The 16,778-nt window shown below is 32.9% G+C and overlaps 1 protein-coding gene across 1 annotated transcript; it reads right to left on the bottom strand.

The window, feature by feature from the left end:
* Positions 1-933: 933 nt before the first annotated feature.
* LOC139524839 (aurora kinase C-like) lies at positions 934-13,055 on the bottom strand. The gene is made up of 8 exons (XM_071319947.1): positions 12,920-13,055; positions 9,186-9,336; positions 8,304-8,415; positions 4,581-4,660; positions 3,600-3,738; positions 3,035-3,183; positions 2,238-2,469; positions 934-1,667 (listed from the first exon to the last, which is right to left on the bottom strand). Exons 2-8 carry the CDS (start codon positions 9,308-9,310, stop codon positions 1,524-1,526), a joined length of 981 nt encoding a protein of 326 aa, XP_071176048.1. The 5' UTR covers positions 9,311-9,336; positions 12,920-13,055; the 3' UTR covers positions 934-1,523.
* Between the last annotated feature and the right edge of the window lie 3,723 nt (positions 13,056-16,778).

The raw sequence follows: 16,778 nt of genomic DNA, 5'->3' as shown, positions 1-16,778 counted from the left end.
AACATTTGTCCATTTAATATACATACATATTGAATAGTCCTTGCAATGTTCTAGTAAAATAAACATACATTTCTAAACATTCGTCATTTAAACATTTTGGTGGGTTACAATAAATGTTATATTCACTATATCTTCAACCTTGGCTGCTACTTTATATGCAAAGGGAATGTTAAATTCAACATAATTCTATAAATACATTCCTCTGAAGATTCCTTTCACTTTCATATACTAAGGCCTTTAAAAACACTTTTTTTGTCAGTCAAGAAAATGCCAAGTCATGTTTTCTTCTGAAATTTTTTAAAATATTTTTTTGCAAGTTAAGGTAGATAGGTCTAAATTATAATCCATAGAATTTTTTAATAATTTGCCAAAATGAAGTTTATATTATGCTTTTTAAAAAAAAGTAATAAAAAGAATGGGTCACCGGGCTTTTTTTAATGCTACACGGTGTTCAAAATTGTCAAATTTTGTATAGATTATGCATGGAAACCCCAATTTTCTGCAATAAAGCGTAAACTACACCATAGAATTTTGAGATAACATATGAGAAGATAGCTTTAATAGTATGCTTTCAGTTAAGAAAAAGAAAAAATGGGGTCACCGGACCTGTTTTCTTGTTACATAATAAAATAGAGAAATTCCTAACACATTCTATTGTAAAAATACCTTAATCTGAATTATCTGCCCTTGCATTTGAGTTGCCTCCCCTTATGTGGCAAAGTTGGAAAAAAATTGTTCAAACAAAAAATTTCTGTTTTTTGTAAAATACAATCATAAATATAATAAAATATGTCATTTTCTATGTAGAAGTGTAATTTCTTATACATGAATTATCTACTTCTCTAAAAATTTGCACATTCTATTAAAGATCTAGACCTTGTTTGCTGGTATTTCCAAATCCAAGATGGAGGAAGACACCCTATCTACCTTTTAAAATGGTTGTTTTTACTATTACTATATCCTAATGCTATACATTCAAAGTAATTAGATAAATATGCAGACATTTAAAAAATTTACAAAATGCACATCAAAATTTTTAAATAGGTGTACAAAGAAGTATTTGTGCAATACGTGCTTGTCAAGACATAATTTGTAATCAACTATGTACTACTTATTAAAAAAGAAAATGCATTTTCTACATAAATGCAATCAGATATGGACAACCCTGTACACACATACTAATTCTCAAAATGCAAAGTAAAATGTATTACACATTCCCCTTTCAAAGAGCACTGTTATAGCACATGTGAGTTCTGTGCAACTTACAAGTGTTCTGGTGTATCCATAGTTACATAAGAAAACACATGTGAGTTCTGTACATATTACAAAGTACTGGAATCAGAACTTACAAGTGTTCTGTGCTTTCCATAGTTACATAAGAAAACAATCTGTAATTACATTACACAATTTCAATATGAAAAACATTAAAAACCATATTGAGTTTTATATAAGAGATTTTGATCATTATTCATTTAGTAAGTTAATATGTGGAAAGACTGTTTAGATCACTAGAGTTTACATCATCAAGATTTGTCAGGTTTGCTGGGAGCTGGAGGTGTTGATGAACTCCCTGAGGTAGATGGATGTTTCTTGGCATTGGCAGCAATCCAGGGATGTTCTAATATACCCTCCAGAGACAGTCTTTTGAATGGGTCATGTTGTAAAAGCTGAAAAATACACATTTTATTTACATATGATTTAATACCTTAAATTGCAAACTCCTCAATCATGCAACTTTGATTTTGAGAAATATTCCAAATAAGTATAATTTAAATATTTTAGCTTATTCTAAATTACAAATAAGTCAGTTCAACTTGAAAAAGTATTTTTCAGCATATTTTAAATTCTAAAATTTTAAAATAATAAATTATGAATAGTCTTGGCTGAAAAAGTATTCTCAAGTCTGCTGTCCAAGAAAGAGAAAAGCTTTTATACTGATTATTAATCTTATATCTCGAAGGACATACAACATTAACTTGGGGGCTCTTTGGATCATCATACAATGGTGAAAGGCAGTTCATAAACTGTAAACAAATCAATAGTGATTTAGTAACTGATAGCCAAAAAAAAAAACATATCTAAATTTAAAAAGATTTCGTTAAGAGTATTTTCAGGTTAGTGCATGGACACTGTTTGGCTGCTACCTGTGGTAAAAATTAATAACCAATATATTCCTTTGGAAATCTGGTTAAATTAAAAAAAAAAAAAAATTTAATATTGCAAGCAGAACTTCATACCTTTCTGACACAATCTTTAGCACCATCTGTACAGTATGAGGGAAAATGTAAATCCACTTTAGTAATACGTCTGTAAGTCTCTGTATTTGTCTCGGCTTCAAATGGAGGGTTTCCTACCAAAAATTCATAACACAGAATGCCTAAACTCCACAAATCTACTTTTTCATCATGATGTCTTCCTTCAATCATCTCAGGTGGTAAGTAATCTAATGTTCCACATAGTGTTGTTCTCCTATAAAATAAAAAGAACAAAAACATAAGTGTCTTTGTTCAATTACCTATTAAAACTACACTTGAGAGACATCAACCAGTCCCTGCTATGATCTTAACCTGGGAAAAGATTTCAAAAATCTTCACAAATCAGTTGAACGAATTAGATGAATAAGAACACTCATTAAATAATTTCAAATTTGACTGTTAATCACAAAGAAATCATTAATAAGACATGTCCACCTTTAAATATGAATGTTGCAACAGAAAAATTTGTAGCTCTTGATTCTTCTCTTAATGGTTCATTGACAAACCATTCATTCTTAAATTGGAACTCGTTTTGTGCATAATCATATTTTGGGCCCTTTATAGCTTCTTTTTTTTTTTGGTGTGAGCCAAGCTCTGTGTCGACACCCGTACATTGACCTATAATGGTTTACTTTTACAAATTGTGACTTGGATGGAGAGTTGTCGCATTGGTACTCATACCACATCTTCTTATATCTATGTAATAAACTATATTTTATAAAACAGAATATGCATATATTTGTTTTCTACATTAAAAGTATTATGTACTAGATACATACCTTGAAGATGGTGCATGTACTGACCATCCAAAGTCGGCTATTTTCACATCTCCTGTCAATCCAACCAATAAATTCTCTGGTTTTATGTCTCTGTGTATAACTTTCTTATTGTGACAATACTTCAAGGCATTTGACAGCTGAGTCATATACTACAATGGAAAAACCAATCTTAAGGCGGACTAAAAAAGTTATAATTGTTGAACACCCATAAACAATATTGATGTCAAATTTCTTTCAAAATGAAAATTTCAATTCAACTTGTTTAAGTCAAATATTCGGCATGTAGATTTTATTTACCTATAAAAGTAAGAACTTATTTAAACCAAGTTCCTTTCAAAAAACTTATTCTTCAGGTCCTCAGGTTATCAATTTTGCAATGTAGTTAGATCTTTGAATATTGTTTTAGAGGTGCTTACATTTATAAAATATATGTAGTTGTAATTGGCTTTGGACTAGCTTGTGACTAACTCTCAGATACAGGGTAGGTATTTTGTGTTTTTTGTCTATTTTTTAGTGGTTTTTTTGCTCACATGTAGAGTAGAATTTGTAGGAACAATTGACTTACTGTAGCACAGGTACTCTCTGAAAATCTGTTTTGTCTTTTCAATTCTTTGTACAATTCTCCTCTCGGTGCATATTCCAAGATCAAGTATACACGTGTTTTATCATGAAAATAACCAAACAATCGCAGTATATTGGGATGTCTACAAGATATTAATATAAATATATAAATATATTTGGTTACAGAATAAAATATCATTCTATATACCTGTTGAAACGACTAAAATAATTATTCTGATATTATTTAAATATTGAAAAAATTTACTAAACAGCACATGAATTCATCCATCTTCATATGTTTCAAACTTTCCAACTGCAGAGTTCATTATGATGACACCTATGAAAACCAAAACATGTACTCCATCTAACACCGAAATTATTATCAAAATATGCTTGTTTATATATGCAACTGACAATTATTATTTCATGGTTTTTTATTTTGAAGTTTTCAGGAGAATAAAATTGCTATTGTCCATCTTCGAAAATACCACAAATATTTCCCACACAAATCAGAGTTCGGTCGAATATAAAATGTGTGCTGACTGTTAACCAACTTTTTTTCATTTAAAATTGGGCAAATTGTTTTCCCTAATATCATTCTTGACAGGGATGTTCTTTATGTTCAACTGCTAGCATAATGGTGATAATTGTCCTGTGTAACACCGGTTAAAAACTTGCAGGTATCTGACCGACAAAAAAGAAGGACTATTTTCCCCCCACCATGTGACAGTGAAACATTTTTTTTACCCTTTCATTCCCAATGTTTATGACCATAGTTTACCCTCAGTATTCCTGGTGCCTATATGCCAGGACAATCTAAGCAGTGAGTGTCAAACAAACACACACAGAAAAAATATCACTGTAGCACACATCATAAACATACAGGAATACTGCATCACTCAAAACATCAATAACTGAATATAAAGATGATCAAATCATTTCCAACATGTCCAATCGAATTGATTTTTAAAAAATACATGTATACCTCAAATGAGCTTGTATTTCTATTTCTCGTCGTAACTGATGTTCTACGCCTGCTTTTTGAAGCTGGGATTTAAACAGCACCTAAGTAAAGAAAATTAAAAGAAATGTTAAAGTAAATATAATAATCCAATATATTACATCATATATTGAATTGAAGCATGATGACATGTTTTTTTCTTTCAATTTTCAACTTTGAAGATATATGTGTACCATAATCTGGCTCGTGTAGTTCTCACTAGAACATTGTCTGCACCCCATGAAATTTCAGTTGTTACTGTTAGAAAATGTCACTTCACATTGTTAAAACAAGTCAAAATCACACACAAAAAAATGTAGAAACTGGTGTATGTTTTTTATGGCTCAGAGTGCTGGAGAATGACTGATAAAGACAGTAACAGACTCTCCAGCTTCCATAACACATATCTGAGGAAGATAATGAAAACTCTTGCCTAACAGAATCTTCAACAAAGACATACATGAGATAACCAACACCAAGGACATGGAGACTTTGCTGATAAAACAAGTGAAACTGCGAGCTACTGCTCACTGATGATACCCCCGCCGCAAGTGGATAATATTAATAGTGTAAAAATATGCAAGTGTTTGGTAAACAGGAAGTTGTCGAGTGATGAATCTGAAAACGCATCACACGGTATAGCTGACTTATAAAAATCCTGAAACCAAATTTCAGAAATCCTTGTATTGTAGTTCCTGAGAAAAATGTGACGAAAATTTTTAACTTGGTTATCATGTGTAAAATCATACAAGTGTTCGGTAAACAGAAAGTTGTCGAGTGCTGAATCTGAAAACGCATCACACGGTATAGCTGACTTATATAAATCCTGAAACCAAATTTCAGAAATCCTTGTATTGTAGTTCCTGAGAAAAATGTGACGAAAATTTTCAACTTGGCTATCATGTGTAAAATCATACAAGTGTTCGGTAAACAGGAAGTTGTCGAGTGATGAATCTGAAAACGCATCACACGGTATAGCTGACTTATATAAATCCTGAAACCAAATTTCAGAAATCCTTGTATTGTAGTTCCTGAGAAAAATGTGACGAAAATTTTCAACTTGGCTATCATGTGTAAAATCATACAAGTGTTCGGTAAACAGGAAGTTGTCGAGTGATGAATCTGAAAACGCATCACACAGTATAGCTGACTTATATAAATCCTGAAACCAAATTTCAGAAATCCTTGTATTGTAGTTCCTGAGAAAAATGTGACGAAAATTTTCAACTTGGCTATCATGTGTAAAATCAGACAAGTGTTCGGTAAACAGGAAGTTGTCAAGTGATGAATCTGAAAACGCATCACACGGTATGGCTGACATATATAAATGTTGATACCAAATTACAGAAAGGGTGGATGTGTAGTTCCTGAGAAAAATGTGACGAAAGTTTCATGGGACGGACTGACTGACGGACTGATGGACGGACTGACGGACAGACAGAGGTAAAACAGTATACCCCCCCTTTTTTAAAGCGGGGGTATAATAAAAAGAGATGAAGATGGCATGGTCATGTTCTACGCAATCCATCTGAAGACATGACCAAGGTAGCCCTTAGATTTACACCAGAAGTAAAAAGAAAAAGAGGAAGACCTAAAACAACATGGAGATGCACACTGTAGAAAATGAAATAAAAGATAAATAGGATATACTGGAACAGTTGAAAGAAAAACAAACAACAGAGAAGAGTGAAGAAAACTTGTCCATGCCTTATGTGCCATAAGGCATAGCAAGGACCAAGTAAGTATGTTTTTTAAACAAGAAGATTGATTAGCACCTGTAAAATAAAGTTAAAACAGGGAGTCAAAATCCATACTCAATAGATGGCACTATAACACGACTTTGAAAGTAAAACAGTTCCATCTTTGTGTATAAAGTACCTGGATGCCCCATCTGCAATCTAATTAAAAACCGATCTCTCATCACTCCCGTTTTCTGATATGACGCCTGGGAGATCTAACGAAACTTGCTTTGAGGTCACATGTGAGTGACCTTGTAGGTGTGTCTTTTTTTACCAATGAAAATGAGTCTTCGACGATCTTGAAAGTTTATCGTGAGGTAAAGGGATGAAACTCATTTAATTTACGAAGAAATTGTCAGTCCAAATAATTCATAAACTTTTTTGATTGGCTTATTAATAGGTCGTTTGCATGTCATTATAAATTCATAACTTTCAATTCACTCACGTCATGTGACCTCAAAGCAAGTTTTGTTAGATCTCCCACGCGACATATCAGAAAATGGGAGCGATGAGAGATCGGTTTTTAATTAGATTGCCCCATCTGCACTTTCATTTTCTATGTTCAGTGGACCGTGAAAATGGGGAAAAAATCTCTTATTTGGCATTAAAATTAAAAACATTTTATCATAAGGAACATGTGTAGTAAGTTTCAAGTTGATTGGACTTCAACTTTATCAAAAATTACCTTGACCAAAAACTTTAACCTGAAGCAGGACAGATAGATGGATGAACAAACAAACGAATGGACAGACCAGAAAACATAATGCCCATAAATGGGACATAAAATGTTTTATATATCTATTACATTAATGTTTTAAGGGTCTTACATTAATACAAAACATATTTGCCAGAATGAAACACCAAACCGGAACGAAATAATAACCGATTACATTTTGTAGTTAATACAACGTAAGCTAGTATACTGTTGACTTTTATACTTTTTTCTTTCTGTTTCATAATCAAGCAGATTCTATTTGTTTTAACCCTTTCACCGATTGCTGCCCAGACAGAAGCTACTCTGAGACGATGGCTTCCCTGGCTACTATTACTCAAGTGGGAGATCTTCATAATAAATGTCAATAAAAACTTGTTTGTAGTTATTTGTGTATTTATTTCATTCACTAACATCATGTTCACAGTTTTGTTCATGTTTTGATAATTTATTCTTCATAAAATATTCAAATTTTCAAATTTTCAGCATTATCTAGGTGAAATTCTCAAAATTCTGCTCTAAGACCCCAAATCGTAATTTTTTAACCCAAAACGGCATAATTTTGAAAAATTTTATGAGGCTGTACAAATTCCTCAAACTGAACGATGTCCATTCCAAATGTTTTGTACATAAAACGACATTTTATGTCAAAAAAGTATACTAGTTTGGCTTCAATTCTTCCATATTCTTTAAAAAAAAATGTTCCCTCATTTCAAATTCTTGTAAATTCCGTAAATTTCGTCTGATTTTGACACGGTTTTCAACAAACGGAAGCGCCATGTTTACACTTTCATCCGGGTATTCATCAAAGAAAGATAACTCATGTTTGCACTGTTTTGAGCGGGAAATATAAAAGAGGTATTCCGATCCCGGTAAAACGGGACTCATCGTCAGCTGTCTGAAGCGCGAATCCCGGTAAACCGGGACTCATCGGCGAAAGGGTTAAGCAATGCAGTGAAAAGATGCAAGAAATTTGTAGTGAAGCATTTAATTTTTAAATTTATCAGTTTTAATTTGATATTGAATAATAATAGCTAATCAATACCAATTTATTAAAATTATTAGTTTTGAAAATAATAAGAGCGCTCATGCTTATCAATTACAAACATGGCGGAATATATACAAACCACCTCGCTAAATTGATTTTTTTCTTAAGTTCTTGCTTATTGTATTCTATAGTCTGCACCCCTGTCTGGTAGATTCAATTTTGGAGAATAAAACGGCAGACTATACCAGCCTTTTAACAGTAATATTTACTTTTAAAGCAACAATATACTTTGTTGATTTTTCTCTTGCCAAATAAACATTTCCAAACTTTCCTTTGCCAAGAGGTTTACCAATGTCAAAATCATCTAGTGACCACTTTTTCCTACAAAATACAAAACATTATTTTTGATACAAAATTTCTTACTAGTTACTCTATAGTAGTAAAATGAATACCTACATGAATACTTCACTTACAAAGTAACAATCAAGTAGAACTGTGATCTATTGCTCACTTATGATACCCAGTCTTAAAGATTTTAGTTATCAGAAGGTTGAATAGAAATGAATCTGAAAACGGAATATTAAGTAAAGCATGTTCACATGAAGCCTCATAAATATTTTTTCTCTTGGTGGTTCATTGTTTTCCTTATTCCACAAAAATGAGTACCCTAAAAAATATATAACTCCACAGTATATGAAATAGTATTCATTGCTTAATCATAATAAATTTATAATTGCTTATAATATATTAATGTTTTACTTAAATTTTGCACTGATTATTTTGAGAAATGTTAAATTTTTGCACATTCACGCCAAATAAACCCAATTCACGATATAACAACCTTGGATGTCTCCAAAACAGTCTACAAAAAAGTGTTTTGCAACTATCAATATCTCATCCAAGCTACTTTTGCTAGAATATTCTTCCAATTGCCAGCACATTTCAAACTTTAAGCGTTACATTTGATGCTTTAAAAAAAAATTGTAATTAGATACTTTTCTCTTGACAAATCCTGGGGTTTTAGGTCAGACACTAAACTGGGAGTCTTTATCATTTGTGTAGTAATTAAGTACCTTTCTTGTGATAGACCCTTAGGTTCAAGGTCGAACATTTGACATGGAGTCTTAATAATTTTTGTAGTAATGATATACCTTTCTCTTGACAAACCCTGAGGTTCAAGGTCGGACATTTGACTTGGAGTCTTAATCATTTGTGTGGCACATCTTTGATCTGTAGCATTACTATTTACTTCTTTTAGCACTCTTTTGGCTTCCATAATAAATAAAACCTCAATTCATTAATCTGAAAAAGAATTAACAATAATAAGTTATTTTTTAATAGATCTTATATGATTGATTTCATTACAGGGTTTCCCCTGGGTAAATTTACTTTTTTCGCCACCTCTTTCACCAAAACAATATACCTTATCGCTTATCCCAGCTGACCCTTCCGCTTGAACTTTTGACGCATTTTTCCATTATGCATCAGATATTTTGTTTTATGACGTCAAAATTTTACGGGAACCTGTGTGATATCAAGTAATGGGGACAAATAGCGATAAGGTGTATACATCATTTTCCACTTTTATTTTCAATACACCATCTAACAACTAACATAAACATATTTTCTTTAAAATTTTGCTTCATTCTAAAAAGAAATCAGTTTACAAAAGACATTTACTTTTCAAAAGATCATGAAATTAATGAATTTTTAATTCTTGGAACACAAGATCCATGATCATGGCCAAATCAATAAGTTTATATGATATATATTTTCCGGTCCAGGTCCATTCGCGCCCAATACAGTTTCGGACCCTACATGTTCGCACCTCACATTTTCGCCCCCCACGTCCGTTCGCACCCTACATGTTCGCGCCCAATTTTTAATAAAAAATATTTAGAAATTGAATGGAATATCTCTTATATTGTTGAATGAAATTTAGAACAATATATTCATAGACAGTTAAATATATATATGCGTCAACATTTGTATATGCTATAAACAAATTTTACGTGATTGGAAGTGATTGTGTAAACTCAAGATTAAATGAAGATAAGAAAAGTAACTTTAAATATTTTAGTGCTGTTTTTAATTTAGAATGGTGCATGATAGGATTATGATTTTTTACTGTTGATATTTATGATGTTTGTTTTGAATATTTGTTAAAATGTATGCTATAAGGACGAATAAAATATATGAAATATATATACTTATGTTTTTTTGAACCTCATAGATAGTGAACTTCTTTTGACACGGAAATAAATGCCTTGGACTGCAACTGATTTAAGATGTATTCAACACTTACACCAAACAAGAATGTGTCCTCAGTACACGAATGCCCCACTCGCACTATCATTTTCTATGTTCAGTGGACCGTGAAATTGGGGTAAAATCTCTAATTTGGCATTAAAATTAGAAAGATCATATCATAGGAAACATGTGTACCAAGTTTGAAGTTGATTGGACTTCAACTTCATCAAAAACTACCTCGACCAAAAACTTTAACCTGAAGCGGGACAGACGGACGGACGGACAAACGAACGGACGAACAGACGCACAGACCAGAAAACATAATGCCCCTCTACTATCGTAGGTTGGGCATAAAAACGATGTCAGAATCTTGCTTTATCATAAACACTATCCGAAACATGATTACGAATTATTCCCAGATTCATACTATATCTACACACAATGAAAAAAAAAAATATTTAATGAATGGCTATTATCTATTTTGAATTTATTGAACCATAAAACTAATTTTTGACTCTTCACATTGAATAATCCGCGAAGCCGATTATGTAAAATGTGAAGGGTCAAAAATTAGTTTTATGGTTCAATAAAATCAAAATAAATTATTGCCATTCATTATAAATAATATAAATAAATTTCTATCAAAAATAAGGCTCAAAGAACTTGTTATATTATTTATATTAACAATAACAACGAACACACATGTTGGCGTATGAATACACAACGTCAGAGTGGGCGTGTCGCTATCAAAATTGACAACATAGAAAATAAAACAAATAATTTTAACCAATCAGAAGACAGTAAAAACACCAAATTTTATTTATATAGCAATACACTTACCATGCATACCATTTGTTCAACATGTTATCAGATTCGCACTTAATTGACTAGAAGCAGTGAAAAACAAGAATGTGTCCTCAGTACACGAATGCCCCACTCGCACTATCATTTTCCATGTTCAGTGGACCGTGAAATTGGGGTAAAAACTCTAATTTGGCCTTAAAATTAGAAAGATCATATCATAGGGGACATGTGTACTAAGTTTGAAGTCGATTGGACTTAAACTTCATCAAAAACTACCTTGACCAAAAACTTTAACCTGAAGCGGGACAGACGGACAGACAGACGGACGGACGAACAGACGGACGCACAGACCAGAAAACATAATGCCCCTCTACTATCGTAGGTGGGGCATAACAAATAGACAACTTTCGAGTTCGATGCATTTCAGTCAAAAACTCTGGTTTTAGTGAACGTCATTTGTGCGTTTAGGGGCGTCGTCACTTCCATTCCAATGTTGAGCGAGTGGTTGGAAAACTATAATTCTATATTGTACGAATTATACGACAAATTGAATTCTCAAAATTGACAATCAGCATTGATGTCATTAGGGAATTGTCATTAAGTACCTACAGAACAACCATTATTTCTAGTTTATCCTGCACAATGACGATCACCAAGACGCTTGATGAACGTAAATAGTGCAGGGATACAGGCCTCTATCTGGTAAATGACGTCATGAAGGCACGTATAATTGATGAGTTTTTTCCGGTGACGGATGAACTCGAAAGTGGTCTATTATTTCAATACACTAACCAAAACACGATTAAGAATTATTCAACACAAAAATGAAATAGTTGTTGACAGAATAACATAATCCGATTTAAAACAAGGACTTTTTTTTTATAAACTTGTCATGACACATAAAAAATTGGTCAGTATCTCGAATTATTTAGAAACAATGGCATATATATTTATACCAATACACCTCCAAAAAATCGGTAAAATTGGGTGCGAACGTGTGGGGTGCGAACGGACTTTTCGCAAAATTTGGGTGCGAACATGTGGGGTGCGAAAGTGAAAGGGGGCAAATGTGGAAGAGTGCGAACAGACCTGGATTCATATTTTCCCATATATAGTTTAAGGATAAAGACTACATTCAGCCATATCGTCTTAAATTTATTTTCAAACTATGAGTTTGACTGTCCTGCTGGTATCTTTTGCCCCTCTTTCAGAGATATTTCTTACTTCTTATCAATAATTTCTATCAAAGTTAAATTAAAAAGTTTAAGTTGTAGGTTTTCTTGCGTTCAACCAGTTTTCTTTTCCAGACCATCATTACAAAGAAAATATTAAGACATAAAACATAAGTTGCATCAACAACAACACGGTTCTTTACCGTTTCGTAATTTTAGGTTGAAGAGTAAAGTATAATACTTTTTCACAAGTGGGGCAAGCTGTCTTGCTTTGATGTTGATGTTGTAGTGTTATGGTAGTTTTACTAAGTTATAATGTTAGTATTGTTACAAATGATGAAATGTATCGTGTCACTTGTTGCTCGTATAATTTCAGCTGGTTTTCTTCTTTGTTTCACTCTTATATCATGTATTTTGTAAACTTGTTTCTAGTACTCTTTTGGATTAGGCCTACTCCCGTCGAGTAAAAGCCAGAATTGGTGTCTTCAACGTACACATTCAGATACAGATACTTCTTTTTCAATCATTGCAATTAGTTAACTCTACTAAATGTATAATTGAAGAGCTCAGTAGCCTGAAGTGGGGAGATCTTCTGACCAAAAAAAGTATATTCCATGTGAACTTGTTCACATAAATTTCGCCCAATCTTTATAACTAACCAAATAGTAATACTCTCCGCACTTTGGCGTATCTTATATACCAATGTCTTTCGCTGGAATACTTTTTATCGTGAAATATTCTTGTTTTGCTTTCGCTAGAAACTCGCGGTACAATGTTTTTGAAATATTTGCAGCAAATTTTATGATTGGTTGAAAACCTGGAAATTGTTTTAAAAGAGAATTTACGATTGGTGGAAACAGTAAATATTCTTAAAGAAAACAGAAAACTGATGATAAACATTTAATCTTAACAGCAATGAGAAATAAATGATTCCAGACAAATAAAAAAATTATTAAAAAGTCTGTTATTTTTATCATTTATTAATTTGTGGTTTTAGAGTCTGTCCGGTTAAGGATCGGTAATGTATTCGGAAACTAAGAACTGCAAATTTTATATTATATCGGTATTGATCTTGAAATTTAAGTGCTTGATTAAATTATACCACAGAAGACAGTGTTTGTCAATTTTTCTGAATCTCCTTCTATTTTTTTCATTGAAAAATCTCGTATTATATCCCAATGTCTCAATACACCTTATCGCCAATCCTGGCTGACCCGGCGCTTGAACCGTTTTGACGCATACAACAATCACTTTTCCATTGTGGCGTCAGATATTTTGTTTTATGACGTCAAAATTTTACGGGAACCTGTGTGATATCCAGTAATGGCGGACAAATAGCGATAAGGTGTATAAAGGCTGAAGCACTAAACCATCAGTTTCACTCAGCATTTACCACACCAAAACCTTTGAAATTATCTCACATTTGTGAACTAAAATCATTAAAATCAGAAACACATAAATTCGAAATGAAGCAAATAAACATCACCCCAGAAGGAACATCTAAATTACTAAAAAACTTAAACCCATCAAAAGCAATTGGACCAGACAAGATATCACCTCATTTTCTAAAAGAAGTTCATCATGAAATCTCACCTATAATATCTGACTTGTTTAACTCATCAGTAAATACAGGCACAGTACCAAACGACTGGAGAGAGGCCTTGGTTACACCAGTTTTCAAAAAGGGAGCAAAATCTAAACCTGAAAACTATAGGCCCATCTCTCTAACCTGTATTCTTAGTAAATCACTAGAACATATAATTGTATCATCCATAATGAAACATCTAGACATTCACGATTTACTATACCCACTGCAGCATGGTTTTAGATCTAAAGTTAGCTGTGAAACACAACTTTTAACTTTTACACAGCAAATACTTGATTACATGGCAAATGGTAAACAAACTGACGTAGTTGTCATGGATTTTTCAAAAGCGTTTGATAAGGTGGACCACCAAAGACTTATCCTAAAACTGAAACGCATGGGAATAAATAACGAAACAACAAATTGGATAGAGGCATGGTTATCACATAGATCCCAAAAAGTGGTGGTTGACAGTCGCACATCAAATAGTTGTCCTGTATTGTCAGGCGTCCCCCAAGGCTCTGTTCTCGGGCCATGTCTGTTCTTAATTTACATCAATGACATGCCAGACAACCTCAAAAGTAATGTTCGCCTCTTTGCAGATGACACTATTGTGTATCTAACAATCTCATCATTAGATGACTGTCACACCCTTCAATCAGACCTACATAAACTGGAACAATGGGAGCAAGAATGGCTTATGTCCTTTAACCCAGACAAATGTGAAATCATCCACATAACAAGAAAACATAAACCTATCATCTATAACTACACATTACATAATCATATTCTAAAATCAACAAACAAAGCAAAATATCTTGGCGTTTCCATCACAAAAGACCTGACATGGAACTCTCATATAAATGACATCACAAACAAAGCAAACGCATCACTGAGATTTATTAAAAGAAATGTAAAAACAAACAGCATAAAAACAAAAGAACTGGCTTACAAAACATACGTAAGACCAAAAATAGAATACTGTAGTGTCGTCTGGGACCCGTGGCAGAAACAACAAATACATAAAATTGAAATGGTACAAAGAAGAGCTGCCAGGTATACACTCAACCAATACAGCTATCAAAGCAGTGTAACAGCCATGCTTGAACATCTAAGATGGCCAACATTACAACAAAGAAGAAATCATGCATCCGTCACCATGCTATATAAAATCCAACACCAATTAGTCTCCATCCCAGTAAATACATACCTAATACCATCTAAGGAACATAAATTTATACAGCCATTCTCTCCCACAAACTATCATTTATATTCATTTTTTCCTAGAACAATAAGGTTGTGGAATTCCTTACCATACCAAGTAGCCTGTAGCCCAGACTTAGAAGCTTTTAAGTCTGGTGCAAAACCACATATGTACTGCTAAACCAAACCATGTTTTTAACTATATATACAAAAAATTTAAAAAAAAAAAAATGTTTTTTGAAATTAATGTAAATATGTTTAGTTGTTAATTTGTTTCCCTAGTATGTGCCTTCTTGTAATCTTCAACATATTGAAGTTAAGAAGTATTATGTAGATGTAGATGTAGATGCCCCCTAAGGAATAGCCAATACTATATTCATGTATAATATTATACATTATGTCTCAGACCACATATTTCTTATTTGTAACCAGAAAAGGGACTGGGAGGAAATAAGACAGTAACTTTAAATTTTTTGAGTATGAGAAAGGGTGTTGTACCAAAGTTTCCAATACTTTAGATAAAGGGGGGGGGGGGGGGTCATTTTTTTACAAGGTTTGGTGATCAATTCTGTATTTTGAATATACAAAAAATATAGCTTATATAGCTGGTGGACTATCAGTCATAGGGAATACTATCAGCTCTGTAGTCAGTGCTTTGGTACTGACATGATTCATAGCAAACCTTTCTAAAATTAATACCGTTATGCAGCCGGTGAGAAGCAAAGGTTTCACCCCCTCTCCCCGAGGCACAGCTGACTTTAGATGGATTTGACTATATTTTATGTCCTTTCTGCATGGTCATTTATAGCTCTTCAACTGATTAGTTTCTTATACATCATTGGCTTTCAAATATGTGGTATTGAGCGTTCCTGATGAAGGTAAATCCAGCGTTTTTGACGCATGCAATTCATAACGTGATGTGCTAATCTTTTAATGAAAAAAAAAAACAGATCAAAATCTAATTCTTTAGCATATGTGTCTTACAGTTGATTCAGATGTCACAGATACCTATATCTCTTGTGTTAGATGCGAGTTATGACATTTCTTGGACAGAAAGAAAGACAATTTCATGCAGGGATTGATGGTTTTGCAGGTTTTTCCGAAGTTTATCTGATTATACTCATTTCTATGTAAAAAAGAATACTGATAATACTTATCATTGCTAATAGCTTTTTCGTAACATGATTACTAGAAAAAATCGTGATCCATTATGTCACATTTCAATGGTTGACGATACTATCTAGAATTTAAACTTGGCATGACTTAAAACATGTTTTATCACCATTGAGTACCAAAGTAATTCTCATATTATGAGAATTACTTTGGTACTCAATGCTACTTCGTACTTTATTTGGCTTTTCATACATTTTTTATTTGAGTGTCATCTTTTGTAGATGAAACACGAGTCTGACGTAAATACAAAACTTAATTCCTTGCATCTTTGATGAGTTTATTTACCTTTATGACATAGAGACTCGCACCCAACGTTCCACGTACAATACAAACATATACTTTTAAGCAGTGCAATGACTTACGGTGGGACGCAACTGCATAGAATAAACGACGAAGAAATAAAAATTAATTCTTAAAAAACTTAGACCAATTCTTAAAAAGGAAAAAAATGAGACACACCCTGGCTTAAGCAAGATTTAAAAAAAAGTATGTCCGCAATGAAAAGGGATCTCCAGGTGAAGCTGTTTACTCGCATAGAGGTATTAACCATATGTGGA

This window comes from Mytilus edulis, chromosome 5, assembly GCF_963676685.1.
Source record: "Mytilus edulis chromosome 5, xbMytEdul2.2, whole genome shotgun sequence".
Lineage (NCBI taxonomy): Eukaryota > Metazoa > Mollusca > Bivalvia > Mytilida > Mytilidae > Mytilus > Mytilus edulis.
This window is presented reverse-complemented; position numbering and strand designations above follow the sequence as displayed.

Bases quoted from the DNA above. Each gene is read 5' to 3' on its own strand.
- LOC139524839 (XM_071319947.1), bottom strand. From the start codon at position 9,310: ATGGAAGCCAAAAGAGTGCTAAAAGAAGTAAATAGTAATGCTACAGAT. The intron at 8,416-9,185 runs GTATATCATTAC...TGTATTTTGTAG, and splicing joins CAGGGTTTGTCAAGAGAAAG to GAAAAAGTGGTCACTAGATG. The intron at 4,661-8,303 runs GTAAATATTACT...TTCTTTACTTAG, and splicing joins AGTATATTGTTGCTTTAAAA to GTGCTGTTTAAATCCCAGCT.